This window comes from Branchiostoma floridae, chromosome 13 (assembly GCF_000003815.2).
Source record: "Branchiostoma floridae strain S238N-H82 chromosome 13, Bfl_VNyyK, whole genome shotgun sequence".
Lineage (NCBI taxonomy): Eukaryota > Metazoa > Chordata > Leptocardii > Amphioxiformes > Branchiostomatidae > Branchiostoma > Branchiostoma floridae.
Window position 1 is genome coordinate 15,734,538 of NC_049991.1, and position 26,319 is coordinate 15,760,856.

The window sequence follows — 26,319 nt, forward strand, 5'->3', positions numbered from 1 at the left end:
ATGCTTGTGTAAACATGCACTTCAGTTTGCGCAAAGGGATTGGAACATTCTTTTGAAAGCTGAGTCCATAAAATCAACGTTATGAGCACGATGGCAGCGCGTCCGCTGACTGCGCAATTTGCAGCGTAAGCCGCCAGCAATCAGCCAGCGCAAAGCAGTAGCGCTTTTACAGACCCCATCATTGAAAACGGCAGCGTGACGGTCAGTAAAAGTGCGGTAATGACCAGCCAAGATGAATGGGAAGCGCAAACCAATCCCACCGGGACGCCAGGGTGAGCTTTATGAAGCCGTAGCCAGGGATGTCTTTTTCAAGCAGAACGGTGTTTAAGCAGCTGACTTAAAGCCGTGGCATTTCGGTCCAACAGGGCCTAACCCGCGGCAGGAATAAACATGCATACAGTCCTGAGCTTTAAGGTGGGCTCGGTAGAAGCTATGAATAAAAGATGCTTTTAGGCTACATGTATGTAGGTGATGGGTCCCACGGAGGTCACTTAAGACCTCCTTATCGTCTGGTGTATCTTTTGGAGGTGTGTTTTTAGAGTCCAGTCACACAGCAAGGTAGATAAAATCTCCTTTATAAAGCAGAGGAGGTTCCGTGGACTAGCAGATAAGGATCAAGATAAACTGTTGACAAAATCTTCACATCTGGAAACACTGTGATGGCATTTAAAACAACTCTCTGACCTTTATTTGAATGGCAAAATGGTACATAGACTTGCTAACTATGTCACAAGGCTTGAAAGGCAGCTATTTGACTGCTCTACTCTTAATGGGAAGTATGTATTATTCACAAGAAGTAATGTTTACTGTATACATCAAAGCGCAAGGGTGTAGAGAACAAACGCTAAAGGACACATAAAAACAGAAAGAAAACAAAAATTGTGTTGTATGTTTGATACATATTGGCTTTATTTCATAAAATTTCTCCTTCGAAATGCAGGGGAATATGCATAGTGTTTCTAACAGTAGTGGCCAAGAATTGGACATAAAAAACAGGCCCATTTTAGAATCTTCTGACTCAATCTAAGGGTTGTAAGTTTTCAGGGAAAGATGCCCACAGACTCTTCTACAATGCTCATGCATGGTGCCACTTGCCAGGTGGCTTCGCCTCTTTAAGATGCCCTCAATGCTGTGAAAAAATCTGGGCAAGAACCCTTTGTATCCATCTATCAACACACCACAATTTTTTCGTAAATATACGTTCAACAGCTTCCTGTTTTTACACATTTACATGCTAGTCTTTCCTACCGTGACTGCACCGTCTGAAAAACAACAGCAGACATTGATGAACTGCACATCGAATTCTCCTTTACTGTGATAATGTGCTAATTCATGAGTCCTGACCAGCAGGTGTACAAGGTGAACTAGTCCATCAATCACAGACTGCCTCTCATAAGCAGCTGGGTCTCCCATCTAATAGCTGTGACGATTGGTTCCTGACTGACCTTTCACCCATAATGTTCCAGTGGGGCATCTGGCTTTCCACATGGGTGACCTGTGTCTTTTACCTGTCAAACTAAGTCAAAAATTAGTTTTGAGGCAAATAACTCGGATCTCGTTTCCCTTCTCTTCAAAATGAATTAACTGTCCAAAAGTACCATACTTTAAGGCAAAGAGCTTGCCAAAGAAGTTAACGAAGCTTGCAGGGCCAACTAGATTGCTAACTTCCCTGGAAACAGTTTTATTTGTCAAATTTTGGCTACTGTGTACCTGCATCCATCCAACTGTGTTGCTCTGCCTCAAAGCATAACCATGGAATATTAGGATTTGAGCTTCGTTCCATCTCCCAAATGTTAGGAAGATGCTTGAATGGGCAGGAGACACTTGTTAATTGCCTAAAGCCTTTTGGCAGTGCTGATATCTTGTTGAGCAGTGATACAAATCATGCTCTAGCATTCTGAGAGAAGAATCAGTTAATAATGGTTTTCATATAAAATAAGGAATCTGCCAAAGACTAAGTGCACTCAGTTCTAATTATCACACATCTGGTTTGGAGTAAGACACTTTGGCACATGACAGGGGGCATTATATACAGAAGGAGATTTCAGAAAAGTAATGAGAAGTTTTCAAACGTGGTCACACAATTGAAATCAAAAACAATTTCTATCTATCTCATACCATTATAATTGCACTAATGGTAAACTATGGCACACCCAGTGAATTCTTTAATGTTGCAGCTCATTTGTATTTTAGATTGAATTTTTCAAAAATCACAAAACGGCACTTGAAGTACATGGGAAAGGCAACGTGTGATGTTCACAAGGAAAATGTATATCCATGACCACGCCAGGTACTTTCTCCTGAGGGTACATTTTCTCCATTGTATGATTTCATCAATGTAAAGTTTGCTTTATGTCTAAGTTGATAACAGATAGGAAGAAGATGACAGATTGATTTCCTTTGTACGCTAGTCCTCAAAGATGCAAAACTAGCTGGGGCTGGTGCTATCTTATCTCGTCGGATATCCATAGCTTGTGTATCTTCATAGTCTGCTGCCTGTCATAGAAGAATACTGCCGTCGATCCCAGACTCAGGTCCTCCGAGCAGATTCCGGCTTCCTCTGAGGGCGAGACAGAAAACTGTCATTTTAGCCGCACAGTGATGCATGATGGGATTACTGCGGATCTAGGTCTGCGAGATTGTATTGTTCAGGGCTGATGAGGCTGAGATGAGGAACATTTCTCATGATCTACTAGTACTAAAGGTGTCTGTGTGGTGCAACGGCTAGAGCATTGGAATCAGAATCAGTAGGTCCTGAGTTCTATACTCGCCATTCCCCTGCCCCCATGAGATGGAGTGACACCCACCGAGTCTCACGGCTAATCTGTCAAAAAGGGTGCCAAAAATACCAACGGATTTGGTGAGCCAGTGTGTCATCATCTGCACATTTGCCACTAAAACCCATAGATTTTTTTTTTACTTGGTACTGCAGAAATGACTGACAGCTTTGGCAATCCTATAGACAAAGTTGAAGAAGTACATCATAGGATGTACTTACCCTCCTTTGCAGACTTTGAGTGGCAGCATTTATTTTGGCAAAATTTTCAACATGGGCTAAGTTCTTGTATGCTGGGAAAGAGAGTTGTCCCATGGTTAGCCAATGTTAGAAATTGTGACTCAGCACTCCCCCAAAATAAAAAATAAATGCCGCTGCTCTGCGAAGGAGGCTGTACCCCCTTTGCTAGCCTCCTTAGCAGCTGTACAGGCTGAGGTTTTTTGCTTAATTGCCTTCATCAAGAAGGCTATGTATTTGGTGCTGTCATATACAGTCTTGTGACCACTCCCTTAAGGGAAGAGGTCAATGAACTCAAGTTAAATACTGTTTTCCCATTTCAGTTTCTTCTAGTCAGTCTCCTGTATGGAATAAGATTAAAACTGACATACAATCAGAAAACAGCATACATAATAAGTCACAGGATAAGCCAAACCCATAAGCCTGGTATGAAGGCTACCCTTTTGCATCCAATCACTGACATTAATGGTTGATCTATCCGTGGTGAAAGTCATGCATCTCTTGGCATCTGGGACAACTCGGTGATACCCATCTCTCATATTGATTTGCAGGGGTTATTGTGTACAGGGCAGCACGAGAGTTGTTCTCATCTATTCAGGGTTTGAAATACCACCTGCATGTGCAGGTTAGTGCAGGTAAAATTGGAGCTGTGTAGGTATTTCTGATGTCTACCTGCACCTAATATAACCTGCACTGGTCCATGTACTGGGTTTTATACATAAATGTCCTATGATGTAGGTGTATGTGGATTGTTATTAGCTGCATTGACTGTTAATGTATAAAAGAAAAAATAGCAATGGTTCCTCATCCATTTTAGTCTGATCCATACTTAAGAAATTCAGTGTGGTGCAGGTAAAATTTGTCTGGTACAGGTTATTTTCAATGCTACCTGCATCAGTGCAGGTTAAAGCAGAAAAATACTATTTCGAGCCCTGAGGGGTATTGTGTACAGGGCAGCATGAGAGTTATTCTCATCTATGCAGCAATTTATGGTAAACTGTACAGCTATGGATCAATACAAGGTGGTCTTTTTTCTAGGACCACACGGAGATGGAATGCAGAAAATTCTGAAACTCATCCCTTCTGAAGTCATGCCATCATCATTTATGAGTAAACACATCATGTTGATATACGCATGACAACAGGAGGGCTGATTCTTTCACAGACAACCTGTCAGGCTTGACTCATAAAATGGTCTGCTGTCATCTTTGATGGATAGCAAAATATTACATGTAAACTTCTAGGGCAGAAAAATCAATTTCCATGCTTAGAATATCCTTCAAAGAGGGGGCACTTTAATGAGAAAATTCCAAAGGATATTGACATATAAGGGCATTGCACATCACTCACTTCTACACATGGACAAAATGAACCCTTTATATGCTATTACTCCATTGATTTGCCATGAAACCTAGAAACATACTTTTGGGAACTCACCTAACTTTCTCACATAGAAGTCATAGGTGTCCTGGTTTCTTATGGTGGATGCAACGTAGGCAACAGGGCCACTCCTACCGCCAGGGGGAGGGTGCATCGCCTTCAGGAGTAACGACACAAAGTACTCCACCAACTCGTTGTCAAACACAACATCTGTGTGGGGAAAATGGATAGATCAGAGTCAGACAATGCAGTGCTTATGCCAACCACTTGTCAAGCAGAACATTATGGATCAATTGCAGTTCTTGTTACAGTGTACATCTCAGTCAATACATGTACAACTCAATGGAAATCAATGAAAAGTTGGGTTTTTATGAAGTCGCTGCTTTCATGTGGAACATCTGCACTGAATAGAATGTCTTTTGACGAAAAGCTCCAGAAATAGACATTGTTATCACCTCGAAGAGCCCAAGAACATAACTGAAGTGTGTATGACTTGCTAGAGCAAGCTGCATACTGATTGAAGTCAAAGTAATCAATACCGTGACCCATTTTCCCCCATGGCAACTGTATAAAGTACCCATTCTTGAAATTTTGTTCAATGTACTGAAACCTTGCGTAGGGATATAGCACAACATTATAGCACCATTTCAAACAAATCCTGCGCTCCTTCATCTCAGGTCTTTTGTTCCTATATGCTAGTACAACATGATGTACTGAAACATGGGGAATTAAGGGATAAGGCCCAGCAGGAAAACATATCAAACAAATCCTGTGTTCCCTCTTCTCCGGTTCATTGTTCTGATACTTACATGTATACCTAATGTTCAAATGCACTTCACGCACACTGACAGGTTAAGTGTGCTTTTAGTTTAAGAGGAAAGTATGATAGCCTGGCCTGTAACTCTACTCCACATCTTTGCCGCACCAGGGCACAATAAGCTAAGCTTTAAAGTCTGCATAGAGGAAAGACTGCCATCCTATGTACATTATACCTTTATCATACTAGCACAGCATGCTGGCCTTTGGCATGGTTTAAGCGATCAGCCACTCAGAAACTGTGCAGTAAACCTTTTTTTATTGCTTCTTCAGTAGCTTAGACATTACCTTCTCAGAGAGTGGTGTACGGGCACTTAACTAAAACCTTACCTGACGCTATAATGACATCCGGAGCCAGGGACTGGAGCTCCTCTTGTGTGACTGAGGCCCAGTCCAGACACATTACAGACATTTTGGAACCTGTGCAACACCAAAGGAGACAGGGAGAGACAAAATGTCACTGATACAGCCTTAGCTGATGTAAGTCTGGAGTCTCAAGCCTGTCTGGATGACCACAGAAGCATTGAAGTTACATCAACAAAAATGAAATGCTGGAGCAAACTTCTCTGTAAAAAATTCTAGAGCTACAGTTGTTGCAATTCTGATAACAACTTTAAACCAAATGATACTAGTACTCCAGAATGCATTTGGGCAGACAAATGCTATCATTAGGCTGTCATGTCATAGAAAGTGTTTTTTCAGGAGCAGAACTTGCAGTGCCAAAATGAAAATGATGCTCTGCAAGGCAAGTAATAATATTTCCAATAGAGAATACAAGGAAAAATCATACTTTATACTTAGTATTGGTGAGTCGGGGTTAAGCAATTAAGCAAGACTCATGCAAAAACATTGTTCTAATAAAAGACATAGAAGAAAAGAAAGCATACCTTGAACAAGTCTGGTTTCCCATGGGTGATTCCCTGTGTACCAACTCACATTCTCCATGTTAGCATCGGACTTTCCAAACCTAAACACTGCGGTATTAGTACAACTTTGCAGCTCTGTCTCAGGTAAAACCTCACTGGCATTCTCCTGGCAAGACAGATTAGTGTCTGAATTATGCTGACACCTGTTACAAGTTTGCTCCCTTTCATCACCCTTATCTTCCACAGGGTCTGTGCTGTAATTTACCACAACAGCTTCTGTGTTGTTTCTGGCATGCTCGCTGTGATAAGCACCGCCATGCGTGCTCTTCTGTTTAACTGCCGTGCACCCCTGCTTGCCGTTTACAGAGCCTCCCCCCTCCTCTCGGAGCTTGCAGTTGAGGACCAGGTTTTCCCAGAGGTTGGCGAGCACGTTGGGATGGCAGTCACTGTAGATGTAGTGGGCGGGGCTGCAACAGGAGCTGATCACCAGTCCTGTCAGGCCCATTCCACTGCCGAGTTCAAGAACTGTTCTGAGGGAAGAAGAAAATTTTAAAGGATTATTGTTAGTGAAAGTAGTCATCTTGAACTAGTTTGAACTGGAACAGGAGCTGATGACCAATTCTGTCAGGTCCATCCCACTGCCTAGTTCAAGAACTGTTCTGAGGGGAAAAGAAAATTTTAAAGGATTATTGTTACTCAATGTTAGTGAAAGTAGTGATCTTGAACTAGTTTGAACTGCAGCAGGAGCTGATCACCAATCCTGTCAGGCCCATCTCACTGTCTAGTTCAAGAACTGTTCTGAGGGAAAAAGAAAATTTCAAAGGATTATTGTTAGTGAAAGCAGTGATCTTGAAACTAGTTTGAACTTCCACTATATGTGCCAGACAGTCAATATATACAGCATATACAGGATTGTTGTACCAGGGAAGTTACCATTTATCTCTTTGCAATGTACAATGTACAATGAACAGTGTGTAATGGGTTAACGTTATGCTCTAAAGACTGTGGCCCTTTTCAGTAGTGTGTGAGTCGGGTGAACAACAGAAGCAGGTCCACTAACCACTGGACTATGCATGCTACCACCAAGGAGGTTATATACACATGTAACCTCCTTGCTACCACAAAGGAATATTCTAGAGTTACAGCCCTGAAAGTTTTAAAGGTGCCCAACAGCACTAACTTAAGGCTTTAAACAACCATCAGACTTTTTATATGAAAATGAAAGAAATCTGAGTTTGCTTAACACATGAAAAACACAAATCAGGATATTGTTCATATTGTTCTTATTGGCAAATGATAGACAAAGGTTTATTGAGAACACTTTTCTATGGAAACGGTCTGTACATGTATAACAATAGCACACATTTGTGGATACAACTTTAATCCACTAAGATACATGACGATGTCCTTCAGTTGCCACACTTGAAAGAAAAGCCAATCAAGCCTAGATCCCAAGATACATGTAGCTGTAATAAGTCACTTTTAAACTGCCAATTTCTCTTTTAGGCCATTGTCATGAAGTTTGCTGCAATCATTAATAACAGCGCAGCAAAGTGCAAAGGTAGCAATAATTGCTACACAACAGGCACAATGGCCGGTCCCTCTGCACCTGCAACTGACAATTACCGGCACAAACAGCATTCATTTGTAATTATATTAATAGCTGCTCTTATATCTTGCTCAGCTCGAGCTTTGATAATAAGCATCCTGACACTCTCAACTCCTGTAAGTGCTGAAGGTAATTTCTCTCACAGGGAAAAAGCTTTATTTTGTAAAGACAAGTAGTAATTAACTACACTTAGCAGAACAGGACTAGCATGAACTCTCATAATTCTGCCTAAGGTACCCTAAAACCACCATATTAAAAAAACATGGCACTATGAAGGTTTCTGTAAATAATTTCATCAGGTTGGTAATTACTCATATAGTAAAGTTCTTTTAAACACAACCATGGTAGTACTCACATCCAACATTTCGATGTCAGACACCATCATCAGGGTTAGAGAGAGCGGATACAACACAGCCACGTTTGGGACGACATTCTCGCTACTGCAGCGCCACCTACATTGGCTATAAGTAGCAGTGAGAAGCAAATCCAGTCATTCTAACCCTGATGATGGTATCTGACAGACATCGAAACGTTGGATGTGAGTACTACCCTGGTTGTGTTTAAAAGCACTTAACTATATGACTACAGTCTACTTCGTGCAACCCGCCTGTCTACATCTCAACACTGCAACGCCTTGGAGCCTGTGAAATCAGCTACCACATTCCACCGCCGCACCTTCCTCCCGGCCACAAAAAAACTCTGGAACTCACTGCCTCAGCACATAGTGACACTTAGGGACAGATAGAAGTTTAAGACAAGTATCAACAACCACTTCAGCGACCTACTTCAGCACCCTTAAGGACAGCTGCTAATGCTGAAGATTGGAGTATGACTACATAGATAAAAAAAAACTATCAAGGCTTTCTCAGGAATGTCTTCAACACCTGGATACCTGAAGTGTTCATACGGGATTACTAGTACTGATGCTACTTTAGTAGGTCTCTTTAAATTCACTATCTTTTGTGGTCACTTTTGAGTAGCTGGCAGAGTTATGAGAGTTGATAATGTATACAGAATTTTCTATACTCACTTCTGTTCAAAAAGTGCAGAGTGTTCCACTGCCCATTCAGCAAGGCATAGTCCAGCCTGAGAACAGGAAAGAGAGAAGAAATATGAGCATCTTCACAAGCTGTTTGAGGGGATTTGATTCCTCTGGGCAGATATGGAAGTCAGCTTTACTTCTCATATGTCACCCATCAATTTGGCTCAAAGGCATGTCTTTTATCAGAAAAGGGCTTACCCTTACAAATGATACCGTATAAACAATGAAACTTCAATCATGAAGAAGATTGTTACATCAATTTTACAACCTTTATAATAACAATGACAATGAACTTTACTGCATATTCATGCCCCAATGGGGTTACTTTAATGCAGTAAGTAAGCAGAAATATCTTTGCTCTAACTTATACCTACCTACCATAAAATTTATACAAAGGGATATCTCAAGGGCAAAAAAATATCATCAACTGAAATGATGAAGAAAGTTTCTGTTCACATTAGTTTTTGTTTCATTTCAATCACGAATACTAGTATTCAACACAATATTATCATTCCACCATTGCTACCAACCCAACTTACACCTGTTGGAGAAAGGAAGAAGTCTTCTTTCTTATTGGCACAGGTAAATGACCTTGGCAAAGATTCTGCACAGATCTGGAGACGGAATGTCAAGGTTGCATTTACAGATCAAGATAAGGCTAGCTTGCTGACAGGCAATCCTTTTCCAGGAACTGCCCCAGGGCATCAACTTCCCATAACTGGACCCATTGGAGCTTGAAAAGGGACATCATCCAGGATAAAGATGAGCACACCAACCTCCCAAGTTCTTAATCCGGTTGTTCCATGTGAGATGATTTGTGTGGCCTCTCTTAACACCACAGTTTTCCCACAGGGCTAGATGGAAAGTATAAAAAGAAAAAAGAATAATCTTGGCAAGTTTCCGATCTCAAAATATCTCAAACACCAGTCTTTAATAGTGGATGCAATAAAAACTACATCATGGATCGATACTGACTTAACCCTAAGGGTCTTGTTACCTCACATAACCCACAAATTGATTTTATATATATAAGACCGATGTTTGAGCAAAGACAACAGAAAGATTATTTTTCTTTCCATGCCTTGTACTGTTGGTGCAGATGAACTGGTTGAGCGAGAGACGAAAGGAAAAAAAAATGCTTGGTGATTGTGAGTCTGAAATCAAGGCAACGTTTACATGTACATCAGACTATGCAGTGGCATATACATGTGTATGTACTGTATATCATAAGGGAAAACTAAGCCCCCATCCCTAGTTGATTTGTGGCACCTGTATATATATATATACTCTGACTGAGATGGCTGTTATAAAATAGTAGAGTCTGCCCAGGCCTCAGGCAAGTCACAGGACTTCAAACGATTTCTGCACGCAATTTTTCAGCCGCCCTCCGACAGTCCTTGGCTAGCTATAAATTAGCAGATTACTCACTTTCTCCCTCAAACCCAGGTTGAAGGCAACTTTCAAACCTGAAAGATGTTAGCCCTGTGCACCGACTACCAACAACCACTGCCAGGAATGAGGCCTATTTCTTTAGTCAGAGTTTTTGAAAGCCCTTTAATCAATCATGATGACAAAGGGCAAATTTCTGCAGTCAAGGTGAAATGGAAACTCTGTTTTGTACTGTGCAAAACCCCAGCAAGCAAGAAATAAACTAATTACTATAGAGTCATTAAAAAGAGAATGGAAGAATAACCTAGATTGACATTTATCTGTTAGGCTTTATATAGCTGCCACTTTGTAAAACAGTGTGTTTTAGAGATCTTTAATGTGTAAACTACCTGTAGTTCTTCTTTCTTAGGCTTTTGTTTTGAAACCTTTTTTGTATATACCAGTACAATGTACTGGGGGACATTTTGCATTGGAGGTGCATGGGAGATTTCCTAAGGTACATTTTTCAAAGTGACAGGTATACATGCATGTGTCCTGGCAGACAAATGGTAAATTACAGGTTTAAATTTTTCTCTGCTACATAACCCTATAGCAAATACATATTTGGTGCCAAATGGATACTTCAGCTGGAAGATGGTTAAGAGGAGGCAAAAGAAGCTGATATTCCATCTATTCATGACCTATCATTTTAGCTCTCATCCTCATTCAGTTGTTCCAATTGTTAGTTGTTACTCATTCATTTGTTTTATCATCTTTTGCTATTGTCGTACATTTGATAATCAGTAGATTGACAGGAGAAGTCCAGGTACAGACCAGAATGGTCTCTCTCTGTCTAAAGCCATCACTTTCTATTTCTTGAAATTGTACTTCATCATTTTTTTTCAATCTAGAAATCTTTACCCATGTCTAAAAATAGAAATAATAAGTAAAAAAACCTACCAGTGTGTAAGTCTTGTAGCAGCAGGGTGAGGTGGGTTCCAGAGTACTGACCAGCAGACTGGTGTACACCTCATACAGCTCATCACACACTTCCTGTCCTGCATCCTCACACTGGAACATCATCATCATCATCATCATCATCATCATCATACAGCTCATCACATACTTCCTGACCAGCATCCTCACACTAGAAAAGCAACATACTCTTCCTCAACCAAGACAAACGACACACAAACAGAATAGCTGTAACAGTCTTTGGTTCCAAAGAACCATTCTCTACATTCACTGAGGAATAAAACAAGACATAGACCGATTACGATACTCTGTCCATGGAGGTCACCCTCCAGTCACAGTGTAAAAAGTATCATCAGTTATCTAAATAATCAATATATATAAGAATTATAAATCTATACAACAACAAGGCACAATTACAAGTCCTACAGCAACATAAAAAGATTAGGATAGTGAAATATTGATGAATGCAGCAGTTTTACAGACTGTACATGTACAGCAATTTGATACCATGCTAAGACAAGAATTCACACCTGACCTGTTGAATGATGTGCTTGAGGAAGGCTTGTCTATAAGACAGGGAGGTGGGGTACCTCATGATGAGGGGGTGATGAACAGTCTGTAAAAACAAGTGGATGTTGTAAACACGTACAACAGTCATAAAACATAAGCAGAAACATATGTACAAATGGAAAACTAGAGAGAACTTTAACCTTTAGCATGTTAAGTTCACATTTTACATCTTGGGATTTTTACTAGTACTCCGTTTTTGAATCTCTTACTTGATCATGAGTTGAATGACTGCTTCCGAAAATAATTTCATCAGGTTGGTAGAATATAGGATATATGAGAATTCTTTTGCACAACCAAAATTTGACTTACTTGCTGACGTTTCGATGTCTGTCAGACATCTTCCTCAGAGCTTCTAACTGGAGTTCTGCTTCTCGCCGCTATATGTAGCCGATGTAGGTGGCGCTTTTGCGGCGAGAAGAACACTATCCCAAACGTGGCTCAGCTTGTACCCCCCCCTCGTCCCGGTTCATCACTGGGGCGGACTTCCTTATCCAGACTGCTTCTTTAATCCAACGTATTCGTCTGTTGTCTTCTCGATCTATAACCTTGGCCCCCTCCCAGTCAATATAGCGGCGAGAAGCAGAACTCCAGTTAGAAGCTCTGATGAAGATGTCTGACAGACATCGAAACGTCAGCAAGTAAGTCAAATTTTGGTTGTGCAAAAGAATTCTCATATATCCTGAATGACTGCTTATTTCAAAATACTCCAATATACCAAAATTGAGGCACTCTCAACAGAATCATAATGATACACATAGTATCCATAGTCAAACCAACTCACCATTTGTAGCAGCTCCTGCTGATCCTCAAGTTCAAAGACAGCCTTTCCCTTGTCCTCCCCATCAAGCTGCAATAGATTGAATACGAACTTGTAAACTTTGTAATGCACTGCACTCATTGTAAGAGAATTTTGACTGCAGACTTTTCAATAAAAATTCTCTTATAATGATAAAACTTCTCCCAAGTGAAGTTTATAACTGTTTTATGAAAATCAAAAGGGACTGTGTACTCCGAAAAGCAAGCACACCAAGGACTTAAACTTCAGAATGCACAACTTTTTATTGTCAACCCTTTCTAAAACCAAACTATTTCACAACCTAAGGGCCTCACTTTATGGTGAGTTGGAGTAGAGTGCCATCCAATTACTTTTGAAAATTTGTTGACCAATAAAATGTGAAACATCTGGGTAATAAAGGGCTTGCTAAGTAAAAGAGTAATACTAAAAGCCAATAGAAATAATGACCTTTAACTGTAGTTTCAGACTTTATAATAAAGCCGCTATGTACGTGTAACCTGGCATGTAAATGCCAGAAAAAAAATTGAAATAACCAAACAAAGGTTATGGTTATTTTGTTAGCTGCATGCTGGGTACAGGCAAGGTTTTTACACCTTGAACAACACAGCAAACTTCAACCACTCCTAGCAACACAACAATTCTGCAAACAGAACGGGTGATTTCAAACCAGGAACACAGATTATGAACAAGAAGCCTTCTTGAAAAAGTAGGTATGACACCAACTATTATGGTACATGCGTTTCTTTGACAAATGTATCTTATCATGGCAAATCTTTGATCCCAATAACGTTATAAACTACTACACTGTATGCTAAGCCGCACAGTCTTTTCTGAAGCGATTGTCATTGCATCAATTTTTTATATCAAAACTAGACAGTCTAAAAGAACAGGCAATGGCATTGATCTATGATTCCAGCTTTATATAACGTCCTTGGCAGCACTGAATGCATTGCTTTTATCTTCATGATCACATAGTGAATTATATTCTCCAGAGACTATGATCCGTTACTTACGCTATTGTGGGACAGACTGCTCATTAGTTGAGCTTTATTGATTACCCAACTGGGCTGAATCAGTATGGAGGGATCAGGCTTTGGCTGTCAGGGGGATGACAAATCTGCAATACGTGGGACTGCAAGGTGTTCTATATTTATGACGCACCATTTGTAAATGTTTTATGATGCACGGCTTTCAATAAAAGAGTACAAGCTTTTTTATATGCCAGGAAAAGGCAGGAGGGACATTTACACATGGATGTACTTAGTACTCATTCAAACTTTCAGAGTAAGCTATTTTTACTTGATAGTAGGTTGGTTTCTGATCTATGTTGTTGAAGGTTTGACAGTCAGGTAGTATGATATGTAAGGTTACAGTTATTCAAGCACCTGGATAAATTTTGGAAACGGTTTCTGATTAACATCTGACTTTTCAAACATGAAAGATATAATAGGCAATGGCATTGATCTATGATTTGTGTTAAATTGATCTACCAACCTGATGAAACTATTTACGGATGAAAGATATATCTTCAGGTTAAGTGCATATTATTGATTTACCCCTGCAGTATACATCTAAAATCAGGCCATGCAGGTTACAACTTTGGGACTTTCTACCTTCTGGCTGATTAGCATTTGGGATCTGCAAGCTAATCAAGATCCTAAGGTAGCAAGTAGTACAAGAATCACCACATTTGCAATACTCTGATTCATTCTTCTAGATCAAGTCAATCACAACAACAAGCTGAGATGAGAAGGCTGTGGATTAGGGTTGATTTATTGAAGGAACAGACAGAACACTGCACTGGTTCATCAGGACACCAGCAGCACAAGCAGACTCGCTTGTACTTACGACCGACGTTCGGACACCCCAACAATTGGGGAGGCTCACATGGTGGAGCAACGTCCGAGCCTGACTCGGGGTCGGGGGCTGTACCTGTTCTATAGGGAGCTACACAATATAGAGGAGAGAACAAGAAGGGTGATGTGAGACATATCAATGCATGTCTACAGACAGTCATATGTGGAGTCTTGTTCATGTGATAACAGTTTCATCAACGTGTTTATGATATTGAAAGTTGTGTCTGGCAGATGAAGGATAAATAAGAGAAAGGAGAAGCAAAAGACAACATAGATAGGATTATTCTTCAATTTTATGACAAGATTTTTTATGCATAAATCTGGTCCAGGTGACTGTAGTGTAACTGTAAGTGCTGTATGTTGTAGAGAATTAATGCTGCAACTTGCAAGTTCAAACAAGGAGCTTTTATCAGATAAAAGCTCCTTGGTTCAAATTAAGTTTTTTTGTGAAAATAAAATGTAATCCAGCAAATATTATAACTCATGTATGAGTAAGATATCAACGGTGTGTCCAAAACAGGACCATAGGACAAGGAACATCAGTTCATTCCCTCAAAGATTGAATAATTCTGAGCATCCCAAACATCTGCAAACTATTATGGCCATAGGAAACTCGATCACATTTCATGTGCCCCCCCTCCCCATCTTTTCAAAATTGCATACGACAACCTCTATACCGAGGGGCCTCCTCAGTCAGCTGTACAATATAGACGTCCTACCTTCCATCTGAAGAACCTGAGCGGCACCATGGCCATGAACTGCGCCTGTACGAGCCGTAAAGTCGGCCGTTCCTCACGACCGTCGTCTGCAACAGCAGGAGTGGCCGCCATTGTTGTTGTACCAAGCACGCATGCGCGGCGCGGGGCATGCTGGGTAGTGTCCGTAGCTTGGTGGTCGCCACAACAACAGACAGGTGAGAAACTTTCACGTCTTGGCGGGGTTTTCTCACGATTCTAACTCCTTCTGAGGAATCAGACGCGCCCTGTCGCCACAGAATCGTCCTACAAACATCCAGGATTCAGAGAAGACCATCTGACAGCGCTTGTTGTCGTGTTTACTGTTAGTGTTTACGCCGAATTCTGGTTGTGGTGGTGAGGAAAGATGACTGAAGCAGCAGGTGAACCCAAGAAGGAGGAGGCGCACGACTTCAGACGTCTTCACAGCTATCCGCTCATCAGGGTAAGGCGGTTCTTCATGTTTAGGTGTTCTTGTAGACTTTAAATTTGGATTTGCTATAATTGTTGAGTAGGTCACCTTTCTTGTTTTCTCAGCAGAAGTTGAACTGAGGAGTTGTGGAACTTTTGTGTTGAAGGTCACCCCTCCCCTCATTAAACTTGCTAAATTATTTTGCCGTCAGCTTTGCGATTTAATTCTGTATTGCATCTATCTTGGCTTGAAATGATCTATGTCTTTAAAGACTGGGTTTACAGCCATCTGATTTTATGCAACAGTGGAACTAGAAGTGACTGGCAACAACCATAAGTAAAAAATCACCGTATTGGTGTTTCGTCTGCTACCTGAACAATCAACTTCAATTTGCAATGCAGTGAAAATCTCCAACAATGGACAAATTATGATATAACAGTACTATACAATCACATTGATAAAAGTGATTTTGTTCTTCCCTTTGTTTAATCAAAGCATTGCATTTGTTGTCATTGTTGCTTTAATGAAACACTGTTGTTGTGTTGTTGTTTGTGCAAAAACAAATTCGTTAATTAGCTATTTTGCATGAAAGAAGTTTTGTAGAGATTGTGATTTCAATTTCTCATTATTTCATTCCAGCACTCAGACATGAATGAGGAGATGAGAACAGAAGCCATGGAGTTGTGTGTGACGGCCTGCGAGAAGTTTGCTACAAATAACGAGGTCAGAATGCTTTTCTATCATATCCAGCCTAGGGTAGAGCTAGAATTGTTTGTTCCACCAAGGAGCTTGATGAAAGCTCCTTGGTTACACTTTATTACCTTGTTCTGTATGCATGCTGACATTCTGAAACACCCTTTTCTGATTTTTAAAAGCATTACAGATGTGTACATATCAAGGCTAGAAAAGTTGGTACGATGTATTCCGGAACATGGTCAATTGTTACAGAATAGTAATTTTCAGTATTGAGCTGCTATTATGCCTACCTTGCCATTGTCAAATTTTCTTATTGTGAATACAGTAGCTGTTCTAGAACAAAGCTTGTCACCATCAAATGTTTTTTGTGCTTGGTGTTTAACTGTTTGCTTTCTTACAAACATTTCAACACGTTTTTGACCTATAAATATGTACAAAGATACAATTTTATGAGACAATTTTTTGTCTTTATGATGAATCTATGTCAAATCCTTGACTTTCACTTTGCTAAGTGCTATATACATGCACTAGTATATTCCTCACTCACTCTCTCTCATGGCAGGGTAATGTCGCTCTCTCCATGTACATGTAATTGTAAGTCCATGACATGTGTGCTTTGTTCCACAGACTGCTGCCCGTATGGTGAAGGAGAGCATGGATAAGAAGTTTGGGTCCTCCTGGCATGCTGTGGTGGGGGAGGGCTTCGGCTTTGAGATCACACATGAAGTCAAGAACCTTCTCTACATGTTCTTTGGTGGGGAGAAGGCTATCATTGTATGGAAGTGTTCGTAGAGTGAGAACCATCTTCTGTATAGTTTATTAGATCTAAATTAAGTGCCTACAGCAACATTCTTCAGTCCCCAGTGTACATATGCTGCCATTTGGCATCTCGCAAGTGCTAATGGTTAGTTGCCTTGACCAAGCTGTCTTTTGAGCAAGGTTGGCAGTACATAGACTTTCCATGAATGTATGGAAATGTGTTACCAGGCAATGTTTTCCTACAGATACAATAAGCCCTTCAGTTTTGTTTGATAAACTTAAACTTGGTTCTTTGAAATCTACAATGTTGCCAATTCTATCTTTAACTGCATGTAGCTTGGTTTCAAGTTGATTCGAAGATGTACAGTGAGATGGCACAGTGGTATTCTGATATTGCCACCATTCAGGTGAAGATAAATTTTATATCTGTGAAGCACCTCAAAATTGCTGTGAAATTTTGGATTTACAAAATGTAGTCTTAGAGTGATACCTTGACACCCCAGATGTAAATATTTATTTCACACCCAAGTTAATATGAATTCTGAAAAACTTGTATTGTTTGTAGCAAATGACATTGTATGTTATAATAGGTGAAGGAAAATTAAAGAAAAAAACTTTTCAATCTATTCATTGTTGTTTCCTTTATAGAGTAAGGTTAATTTTTGTAATATTGTTATCTATGGTAAAACTAGAATAGTTTTCATTAACATATCAATCAACACTGATGAAAGACATGTATTCAGATGTTCAGACTTTTTGTCTCTCTTCATGATATTTACACTCAGACTTTGAGATCAAACAATCAAAAAGATAACTAAGGTAGTAAAGAAAAAACAAATTCTTAGATATAGACTCAGATATAATACTTTATTTGAAACATTCTGAACATGGGGAATTCAAATGCAACCTGTATTTTCTTTTGAGGTTCATCACATATACTGTTCTTAAAATTTGGACATCAGAACTACATGCTACACCATACAACACACACTTTGATGACATAGCATCTGTCTGTAAAAATCACTACCGGTGTTGACAAATACTGAAAGTCATCACTGTAAACCAGTCTTTCTATGGGAATATATTTTGAAAAGGTTATGTCATTCGTCTTTGCCAATGACATTGAAGAATACAACTGAATTTAACTGAAGTTCAGGGGACAGTTGAGTCTGGACTACTATTAATGTACAGAAATAGCCTCTGAAAAGGGTACATGTATATATGCCATGTTCAGTTTAACACAATCTGCTAGAGTACGGTCATCAGTTCTATAAGAGTATTTGGGTTAGACTAGTTGGTCTAGGTGTGGGGTGTTGGATAGATCTCCCAGAGCGGCCATCGTTGGCTTGCCGTTGAACACGCGCTTTGCAACCTGCAACAAAATCAACAGAGTGTTAAATGACAAACTTTCTTGCTAACACTATCAGCGCATAGATCAGGGCTATCTCAACTTTACCTTTTTTTCTGTCCAACTCTTTGTTTACGAGCCCACGTTGTTGATTTTCCTCATTAGGTATGTAATGCAAACTATTTTGCCATGACCAATGTAATAGTCCTTTTCTATGAGCTCTGCAGGTGAATGTGGAAATGAAACAGAAACAGCAAGGTGACATAGTGGTCTGGTGGTAAGCAGTGTTAACTTGGAATGTATAAAAAGGTACTGAGTTCAAATCCCTGGTAGGACCCAATGTTGTTGTGCACTATTTCCTCACTAGACTCGGAAGTATATGTATCTATGTGTGTCCTTTTGTGAGCTCTATGGGTTTTTCAGACCTAAAATAAATAAAAAATAAATCGGCTGACCTTGACTATTTGGTCAGTGGTGATGGAGTCCACCTGTGCTGCCACCTGGTCAGGGCTGACATAAGCTGCCGTCTCCACGGCCTGGAGTGCCAGGTCCTCCAGCATGTTAGCCGAGTCCTCCATGGACATCAGCACTGCAGCCTTCAGCTGGCTCCTGCACAGGTAATGGATATGTAACACATCACATGGCATCTATAGACATGCTATATAACTGCAGCCTTCAGCTAGCTTCTACACAGCCAATCAAAAGATTTGTCAAACATCACATGGCATCTATAGACATGCTATATAACTGCAGCCTTCAGCTAGCTTCTACACAGCCAATCAAAAGATTTGTCAAACATCACATGGCATCTATAGACATGCTATATAACTGCAGCCTTCAGCTAGCTTCTACACAGCCAATCAAAAGATTTGTCAAACATCACATGGCATCTATAGACATGCTATATAACTGCAGCCTTCAGCTAGCTTCTACACAGCCAATCAAAAGATTTGTCAAACATCACATGGCATCTAAAGACATGCTCCACAACTACAGACTTCAGCTGGCTCCTGCACAGACAATCAATGGATATATAAAACATCACATGGCATCTAGAGACATGCTCTATAACTGCAGCCTTCAGCTGGCTCCTCTGTTTGCCCATACTAATACTTCCAAACTTCTCCAAGAGTCTATATTTCATTATGTTGGTAATATTTTCTCAAATCAAATGACCTACAAAACATTATAAGATGTATAGAAATGCTCTATGACTGCAGTCTTAATTGTATCTGTGTTTTTCTCTCTTATACAGACAAATCTTTGGTCTCCATGAAACAGTTTTAAAAAGCCATACAAAAAATACATAGTCAGGAAATGGCCAAATGGGAACAATAATTTGTTAGTTAGCCAGAAGAATTTACCTTGCAGATATCCCGCCCCCTTTTCTTAGCCCACAAATGTGTCAGGCAGGGGCAAGGTGTTTTTCATAACTCAATTCTACATGGATGGATACTATAAAATACACACTACATTGGAAGCTAGTTACTCACTTGGCCCTCTGTACGTCAGCATCCTTCACGTCACCTTTAGTGATGGCTCCATACTGACTCACAGCAGCCTTCAGAACCTGGGGGGAAAAGCAAAACGATGTCAGGAGGCGGAGTGTTGAAGTATTTTGCCAACTCTTTATGATCAACCAAAGCTTCTACTAACACAGGACATGGACCTTCCTCTGTCCTGGACTCCCCACGAGCCAGGCTCTTCTCTGTATCTAGGTCACTCGTGGGCACTTCTAAACCCTTATAAGTGATTCAGTCACAGTTGAACACACTTTAGCCACTAGAAGAGTCAGCAGAACTTACTCACCATCATGTACAACATGACGAACAGATATTTGCAACCCAGATTGTCCTCTCCCATTTCAGACTCACAACCACTCAAGAAGACTACAGGATACTGATAAAATCTGTTCTATGCAGACAGGTGGTCACTACAAACAGGATTCTTAATGCTTATGTCAATTACAAAAACTATCTAAAGGACCACCGAAAAGCAGTCGTGCTGGCCAGGTGGTCACTCACACAGATTTGACTGTATAAGGCAGTTACAATTTGAGAAACAAGTTGACTCACTGTTCCGATCTGCTCAGCTGGTGCTGCTGCCAGGAGTCCAAAAAGCCCAGAGTCTGTGTAGTTGGCATTGAAGCATGTAGTCTAGATATCACAGGGAAGAACGAAAACCATGTCAATTGAAATCCAAATTCTGTTGTGTAGAATTAAAAAGTGTTTAAAGATGATGTCAGAGTCTGACAGTTTCTTATCATGGCTCACACCGTTCACAATTACTTTCTAAATCATACTGCACACACAACAGATTTATGATTAAGATGAGCCTAGAACACAACAAAAACATTGTTTAACATGGTCTTGAAGAGAACTCTCCAGTAGCATTATTCATGTAGTTGAAGAAATTTTGACATGTCATCTTCAAATGAAACTTCAGTTATGTTTTTGTTGTCTTGATGTACAGACCTAACACATCATCATCGGTGGTCTTATTCTTCTGGCTGGTCTTATTGTAACACAGGTAGGCATAAATAAGTGTCTTGAGCCCTGAAGTGGGGCAAAATGTACAACTTGTACAACTTTACTCACTGAGAAAGGCATTTGTGTGGCCTGAGCCACGCCCCTGTTCAGACGGGAGGAGGCTGTGTCGCTGCCCCACTTGATGTACGGTCCAGCTCCCAGCAGTCTCTGCAGCACCGCGAGGGACAGCAGGTCTGTGCTGTTCAGCGACGACCCTTCCGTCACGATGGCTGCTGTACTGATGGGGCTGAGGATGTGTCTCCTGGAGTCAACTAAGGTCACATGGACAAAAGGTTCATGGAGATTACTCAATCATTGTTCTTGAGCACCCCCTAGCTATTAGTATAAAAACTGCACAAAACCAGCAAAATCCAGGAACAGTTTCTTCAGGTTGGTACGTCACTTGTTTTACACAACCATTTCTTTATTTCTACCGACATTTTGGTGACTGTCCATCACCTTCCTCACGGCAATTCTGGCTGGTTCACATTGTACTGCAGCGATAGGTTTTGTGGCCACATCTGTAAAGCAACAACACTTATATTGCTGCAGAACAAGGTAATCCAGTCTGGTGCGGCAATTTTAACAACCTTGCCTTCCCATGTTTCTTCATGAAGTAGGCAATAAAATGATTAGATTTTGCCCCAGGCAATGTTAGATAACTCCTTGATGTCCGGACATAGCTCACAGTTCACAGTTAACCAAACAGAGAGTACAACAGATCCTCACCTCCTCCTACATACTTGGCAGGTGTTTTGACAGCAGGTGGACCGGTGCTGATGGAGAACAGGTCCTCCCCCAGCTGTACCAAGGTGTCGTGGTCGGTACCTGGGGAACACAAGAAACAAAAACTTCTGAGACAAACTTTCACCAACTCTTAATTACATTACACTAGTGAGAGTTATGTCACAGTTATGCAGGACTGTAGAGTAGTATTGTACAAGACAAAGGATGATTATACTTAATATAAGGGTCAGAAAAGAGATGCGTTAGAAAAGTGTAATAAGAACTTAATCCTTTTAAGAAGGCTGTCTGACCTATAGTCTGTCATATTTGACTGAAACTGTCAGCAAAATGATCTTCCCAGCACATTATTTGTTGTTAACCATTTGCATAGTTTCCCAATGGTTCATTTTGGTACACCGATAAGCACAAAACATGAAAGCATCTCCTACAGTTGATGTATGGTTCAGGTTCTCTGTAATTCCATCTCTCCTAGCTCATTTTACCCTGCATCATAGTCTGAAATGGGGGTGCTGTATATCAAGGTATCGGGATGAATATAAAGCAGACTTACCAAGTCCGACAAGTGCCATGCTTTGGGAGGTGTAGCACTTCTGCATGAACTCAGTCAGCTGAAATTGTTTTTCATATTGTTAATGACACACATGTAATTCTAAATGTTTATATACCAACAGGACAACAAGGAAAACACTTGAAATGCAATAATTTTTGTGGGTTGATCATTTCATCATGGTTAGTTACTACTTGAGACAGAATATCTGGACAAATGGTACATATACAGCTACGGCCGCGTTGGTACACCCAATCCCTCGATCTCGGAAGTTAAGCAAAGCGCGGTCCAGTCAGTTCTTGGATGGGAGACCCCCAACCAAGGACGACTGGATTGCTATAGCCTCATGAAGTTTTCCACGAAATCGTCTTCCGGGAGGGACGTAAAACAGGGGTCCCATGCTCGAGGAGGTCGACCACGTTAAACAGCCTCATTACTCATAATTTGGGCAAAATACACCTGGTGATTATCATTATTATATAAGATCTGCAATGTATCCTCCTCACCATGGCAGGAGTGTGCTTGCCCATCATGACTTCTGGTGCATACAGGCTGTTCCCCAGTGAGTCCCTGTAGGCTGCTGCATGGACCATTTCACTCACAGCTGCAGATCAAAATTGAAGTCATCAGTAGTAAGACAATGTCACAGGAATATTACAGTAACTGTACAAACTGACTGTTTACATATAGTAAATATAGTTTAGTTTATTGTTAGAGTACATATAGTTTTCCTCAATGACAAATATACGTTCCCCTCTATGGTTACCAAATAACAAGACATGAACGCAACCTCAAGGTTACATGCTGCACGAATATGCCTGGATTAGATGTTGGAAACATCATGAGACAAGCTTGGCTCTGACTGACCCAAACTGAGAAGCAGGGGTAATTGAAGACTACTCAGGAAATTCCCTATCCCATTGATGAGTATTCCAATACTGGCAATAGGTCATACCTATGCATAGAGTCTTCATGCAACTTGTGTTGAAGAGAGAACTAATTCTTACCTATTCCTGGTTGCGTTTCCAAACAAGCCATCTCCACTGCCATCCTGGCCTCATTGCTGGACACCTCCCATGGTTTGAAGACTGGAGCTGAGACAATGCTGGCCAGGTAGCCCAGGGTGGACTGCCTGTGATGGGGAAGACAAATGGAGTGTACAATTTGAATGCTTCCTGCAATGTTCAGGTAAACTTCTTTTCAAACTTTATACAAGAAACAATCATCAAAAGTAACCATGACATAGTAAGCACTAATAGTAACATATTTGTATTCGTAACTTTGTTAAAAGTAAAAAAATTCATCAACTTTTCATTGTTTCAAACAATCATGCTTACATTTCATCTCTGAGGCAGTCCACTTTGTACACCATGTGTTCTCTTGATCCAGAAGCCCTTTAGATGGGAGAAACAACAAATTAGTTTCATGTTTTTCTTCAGCACAGAGATACATCCTGAGCTTCTTAATAAAAACACTTCTTTAACTTAAGACATTTGTTGATCTGGATACACACAGTTTGATAGAAATACAGAATAATGATGAACATTCATTAAACTTCATTAGACTTTAATTATAATACTGGTATGTATCTAATACTTTGTGTCTCTCATGGCCTCCATAAAAACCGTCCTACAGCCAGAGCTTTGACGATTTGAGCTTTTCATAGATAAACAAAGGTTTAAATAAACAAACAAAAATGATATTTCCTTAGAAACTTACTCTAAGCTGCCTCCAAGCACTTCCACACCTCGGGTGAGACGAAAGGCAGAAAATTCTTTTGTGCTCTGGAATTCACAAAGTCAGTGTTATGTTGTGGCTTCAAACAAAAAAATTGAAATGCTTGACAGAATCTAGTCTAGTACATCTTGAATCTACCAACATAGCTACAATAGCGAGATTTAGTGTTAACACTTAAAAGTGTATCATAAAGTGAGGAATAGGATGTTTTCCTCTTTATCCTTAAACCTTAAATCCTCTTAATCTTTATCTCTCTGACTGAATGGTTTGAAAGAAATCTAATTCTGGAATACTGGATATCAGTACACACGAAAGAAATTGAGTCCTTACTAAGTTAGCAGACAGCCTGAGAGCATGGCTAACTCCCAGGTTGTTCATGGTCTCATAGCGACTGCCGGCCTTGACGTACAGGGCCACTCTGGACACAGGGGAGTTGTTCTCCAGGGAGGCAACCACCATGCCATTACTCAGCTTACTGATCTGTGGGAACAAGACAGGTTTATTCTGTATCTGTATCTGTATCTGTATCTATATAGCCAGTATAACTGCCGTTCGGCGTAACACACCAGCTTATTATCATTCAGTGTCAATCAGATAAAGTACGAAGAACGGAAGCAGACTTTTTATACTGGATTCCATCAAGTGTGAAGTTGTAACCATATGGTGCTCAATACCAATATTGAGACTATGAGAGGCAAGCCAAGATAGCATAAGACCAGTCTACTTTTCTGAAGGTTGATGTTGCAATTCAAAAACTTTTCTTAAATGTTATACTTAACGTAAGACACTTCAAGATTTGTATGACACTAGTTTTTAAACCATGCCCGTAGCTAGGATTTTGGTTGGGGGGGTTCTTTTTGGTACTTGTGGGACCATCGAGCGCCGCAGGCGCGAGACTCACGCCGAAGGCGTGAGCTGCCTAGGGGGGTCCGGCATGCTCCCCCGGGAAAAATTGAAATTGAAACCCTCTGAAACGCCATTTCCTGCATTTTGACGGGCAAAATTCGCTGGCTAAGTTTAATGGAATTTCTCATAAAATACACAAGGTTTTTGGCATAAGTCTTTGAGGCCGACTCCCCCGACATATTTTCACCATGTCCGATACCAAAGGCGGGAGGCGTTGCAATGGTGGTTCGGGGAAATTTTGAAATCTGGACCCTCTGAAAAGCCATTTCCTGCACTTTCTGGGGGCAAATTTTGCTGATAGACTCACTAGGATTGAATGAAATGTCTATCGGTGAATAATGCAAATCAGTCATGCCTTTGGAAAAAAATCTTGGACATGAAAAAGTGGACCTTTGAGCATGAAAAAGTGGACCTTTGAGTGTGAAAAAGCGGACCTTGAGCATGTGGGGGGGTCTTCCAACCCCCCAACCCCGGATGGCTACGGGCATGTGAGCTGAGGAGAATGTACCCTTCTTCTACAGCATATTAGCAGGACAATTTACACCTCAGCTATAAGTAACAGGACAGTTTAAAAGTAAATCTCTACACTCTTGTTACCTTAACAGCCTCCTTAGGCAGGGGGGCCGGAGGGGCGGCAGTGTGGGCCTCTTTGACTGCAGCCTGGGTCGACTGCAGTCGTCGCTGTCAGAAGAAGGAAACGTCAACATGTTAAACACATTTCTTTTGTTTTTATTATATACTGTACAGAGGAACCAGTTTCCTCTATGAAGATTTCTATTCCGAGAACTACTATACTGTACAACTTTGTCACTGGAATAATGTCATTGTACACAGTGCATTCCACACAAGCATACACGTCTTCTCATATTACATCAACTAATATGAGCTCTTTACCTTGACCTGAAATGACCCCAAATGGTGACTTATTCGTGACGCATCCTACACATCACAGCTTTCATAATCTTCTCACTACTTAATACACTTTAATAGAATGTTCAATATAATATAATTTGTGCCATATCTGACAGAGAACGTCCATGATTTTGGGATTGAAAGTTACCACTGACTTTAGCAGCTAAGTATGTTACTTGTGACATAGAAAGTCCAGTATATTAGTATTGTTGGTTGGATATTTTGTTGCGTACCTCTAATATATAAAAACGTTATCAACTGTATGAGAAAACGTTACGATCTCCTTTCCAATAAAATTTTATGGATGTACTTCTGGCAGATGCCTCATGACATGACCTTCGAATCTGCGCCCGAAATGAGCTCTTTTCCACGACATCGCTATAAAGAAAAGTATTCTGACGAGCTTTTAACACTCTCATCTGTGCAGCGTACCTGTATAAAGAGAAAAGAATGATTATATCTGGTCTGGAAGGACATAACTTACGGAAAGTGGCCGCAACAACCTCGATGCCATGGCTTTGCCGGGACAAAATGGCGGACACTTGCGGAAAGTCCCAGGATGCAATGTAATCCGCAGGTCAAAGACTTAACAGACTATCCCATTAAATGACAGGTTTGTAATGTTAATAAGTCGCTAAAAAGAAATAAATAAACATATATTATAGAGATTAAAAGTTACATTAGATATTTTATTAATAAATA

The 26,319-nt window shown here is 40.5% G+C and overlaps 3 protein-coding genes across 6 annotated transcripts; 1 reads left to right on the forward strand and 2 right to left on the reverse strand.

The window, feature by feature from the left end:
* Positions 1–1,291: 1,291 nt before the first annotated feature.
* On the reverse strand, positions 1,292–15,141 carry LOC118428915 (protein-lysine N-methyltransferase EEF2KMT-like). 3 transcript variants are annotated; one of them, XM_035839206.1, is made up of 11 exons: positions 15,011–15,141; positions 14,284–14,382; positions 12,421–12,486; positions 11,605–11,685; positions 11,055–11,165; positions 9,503–9,580; positions 8,715–8,770; positions 6,433–6,605; positions 5,540–5,629; positions 4,451–4,603; positions 1,292–2,560 (listed from the first exon to the last, which is right to left on the reverse strand). In XM_035839206.1, exons 1-11 carry the CDS (start codon positions 15,119–15,121, stop codon positions 2,445–2,447), a joined length of 1,134 nt encoding a protein of 377 aa, XP_035695099.1. In that variant the 5' UTR covers positions 15,122–15,141; the 3' UTR covers positions 1,292–2,444. The 3 variants fall into 3 exon arrangements, with proteins under 3 accessions (XP_035695099.1, XP_035695097.1, XP_035695098.1); XM_035839204.1 differs by having other exon boundaries at positions 6,097–6,605; XM_035839205.1 differs by lacking the exon at positions 14,284–14,382 and having other exon boundaries at positions 6,097–6,605.
* Positions 15,142–15,186: 45 nt separating this feature from the next.
* On the forward strand, positions 15,187–17,518 carry LOC118428917 (dynein light chain 4, axonemal-like). The gene is made up of 3 exons (XM_035839209.1): positions 15,187–15,470; positions 16,077–16,160; positions 16,761–17,518. Exons 1-3 carry the CDS (start codon positions 15,393–15,395, stop codon positions 16,923–16,925), a joined length of 327 nt encoding a protein of 108 aa, XP_035695102.1. The 5' UTR covers positions 15,187–15,392; the 3' UTR covers positions 16,926–17,518.
* Positions 17,519–17,740: 222 nt separating this feature from the next.
* Positions 17,741–26,225, reverse strand: LOC118428916 (cytochrome b-c1 complex subunit 2, mitochondrial-like). 2 transcript variants are annotated; one of them, XM_035839207.1, is made up of 14 exons: positions 26,102–26,225; positions 25,303–25,386; positions 24,130–24,279; positions 23,782–23,846; positions 23,400–23,456; positions 23,070–23,194; positions 22,569–22,666; positions 22,066–22,123; positions 21,498–21,596; positions 20,838–21,040; positions 20,316–20,396; positions 19,734–19,810; positions 18,696–18,849; positions 17,741–18,264 (listed from the first exon to the last, which is right to left on the reverse strand). In XM_035839207.1, the coding sequence occupies exons 1-14, from the start codon at positions 26,129–26,131 to the stop codon at positions 18,178–18,180; spliced, it is 1,368 nt and encodes a 455-aa protein (XP_035695100.1). In that variant the 5' UTR covers positions 26,132–26,225; the 3' UTR covers positions 17,741–18,177. The 2 variants fall into 2 exon arrangements, with proteins under 2 accessions (XP_035695100.1, XP_035695101.1); XM_035839208.1 differs by lacking the exons at positions 17,741–18,264; positions 18,696–18,849 and adding an exon at positions 19,148–19,331.
* Positions 26,226–26,319: the final 94 nt, after the last annotated feature.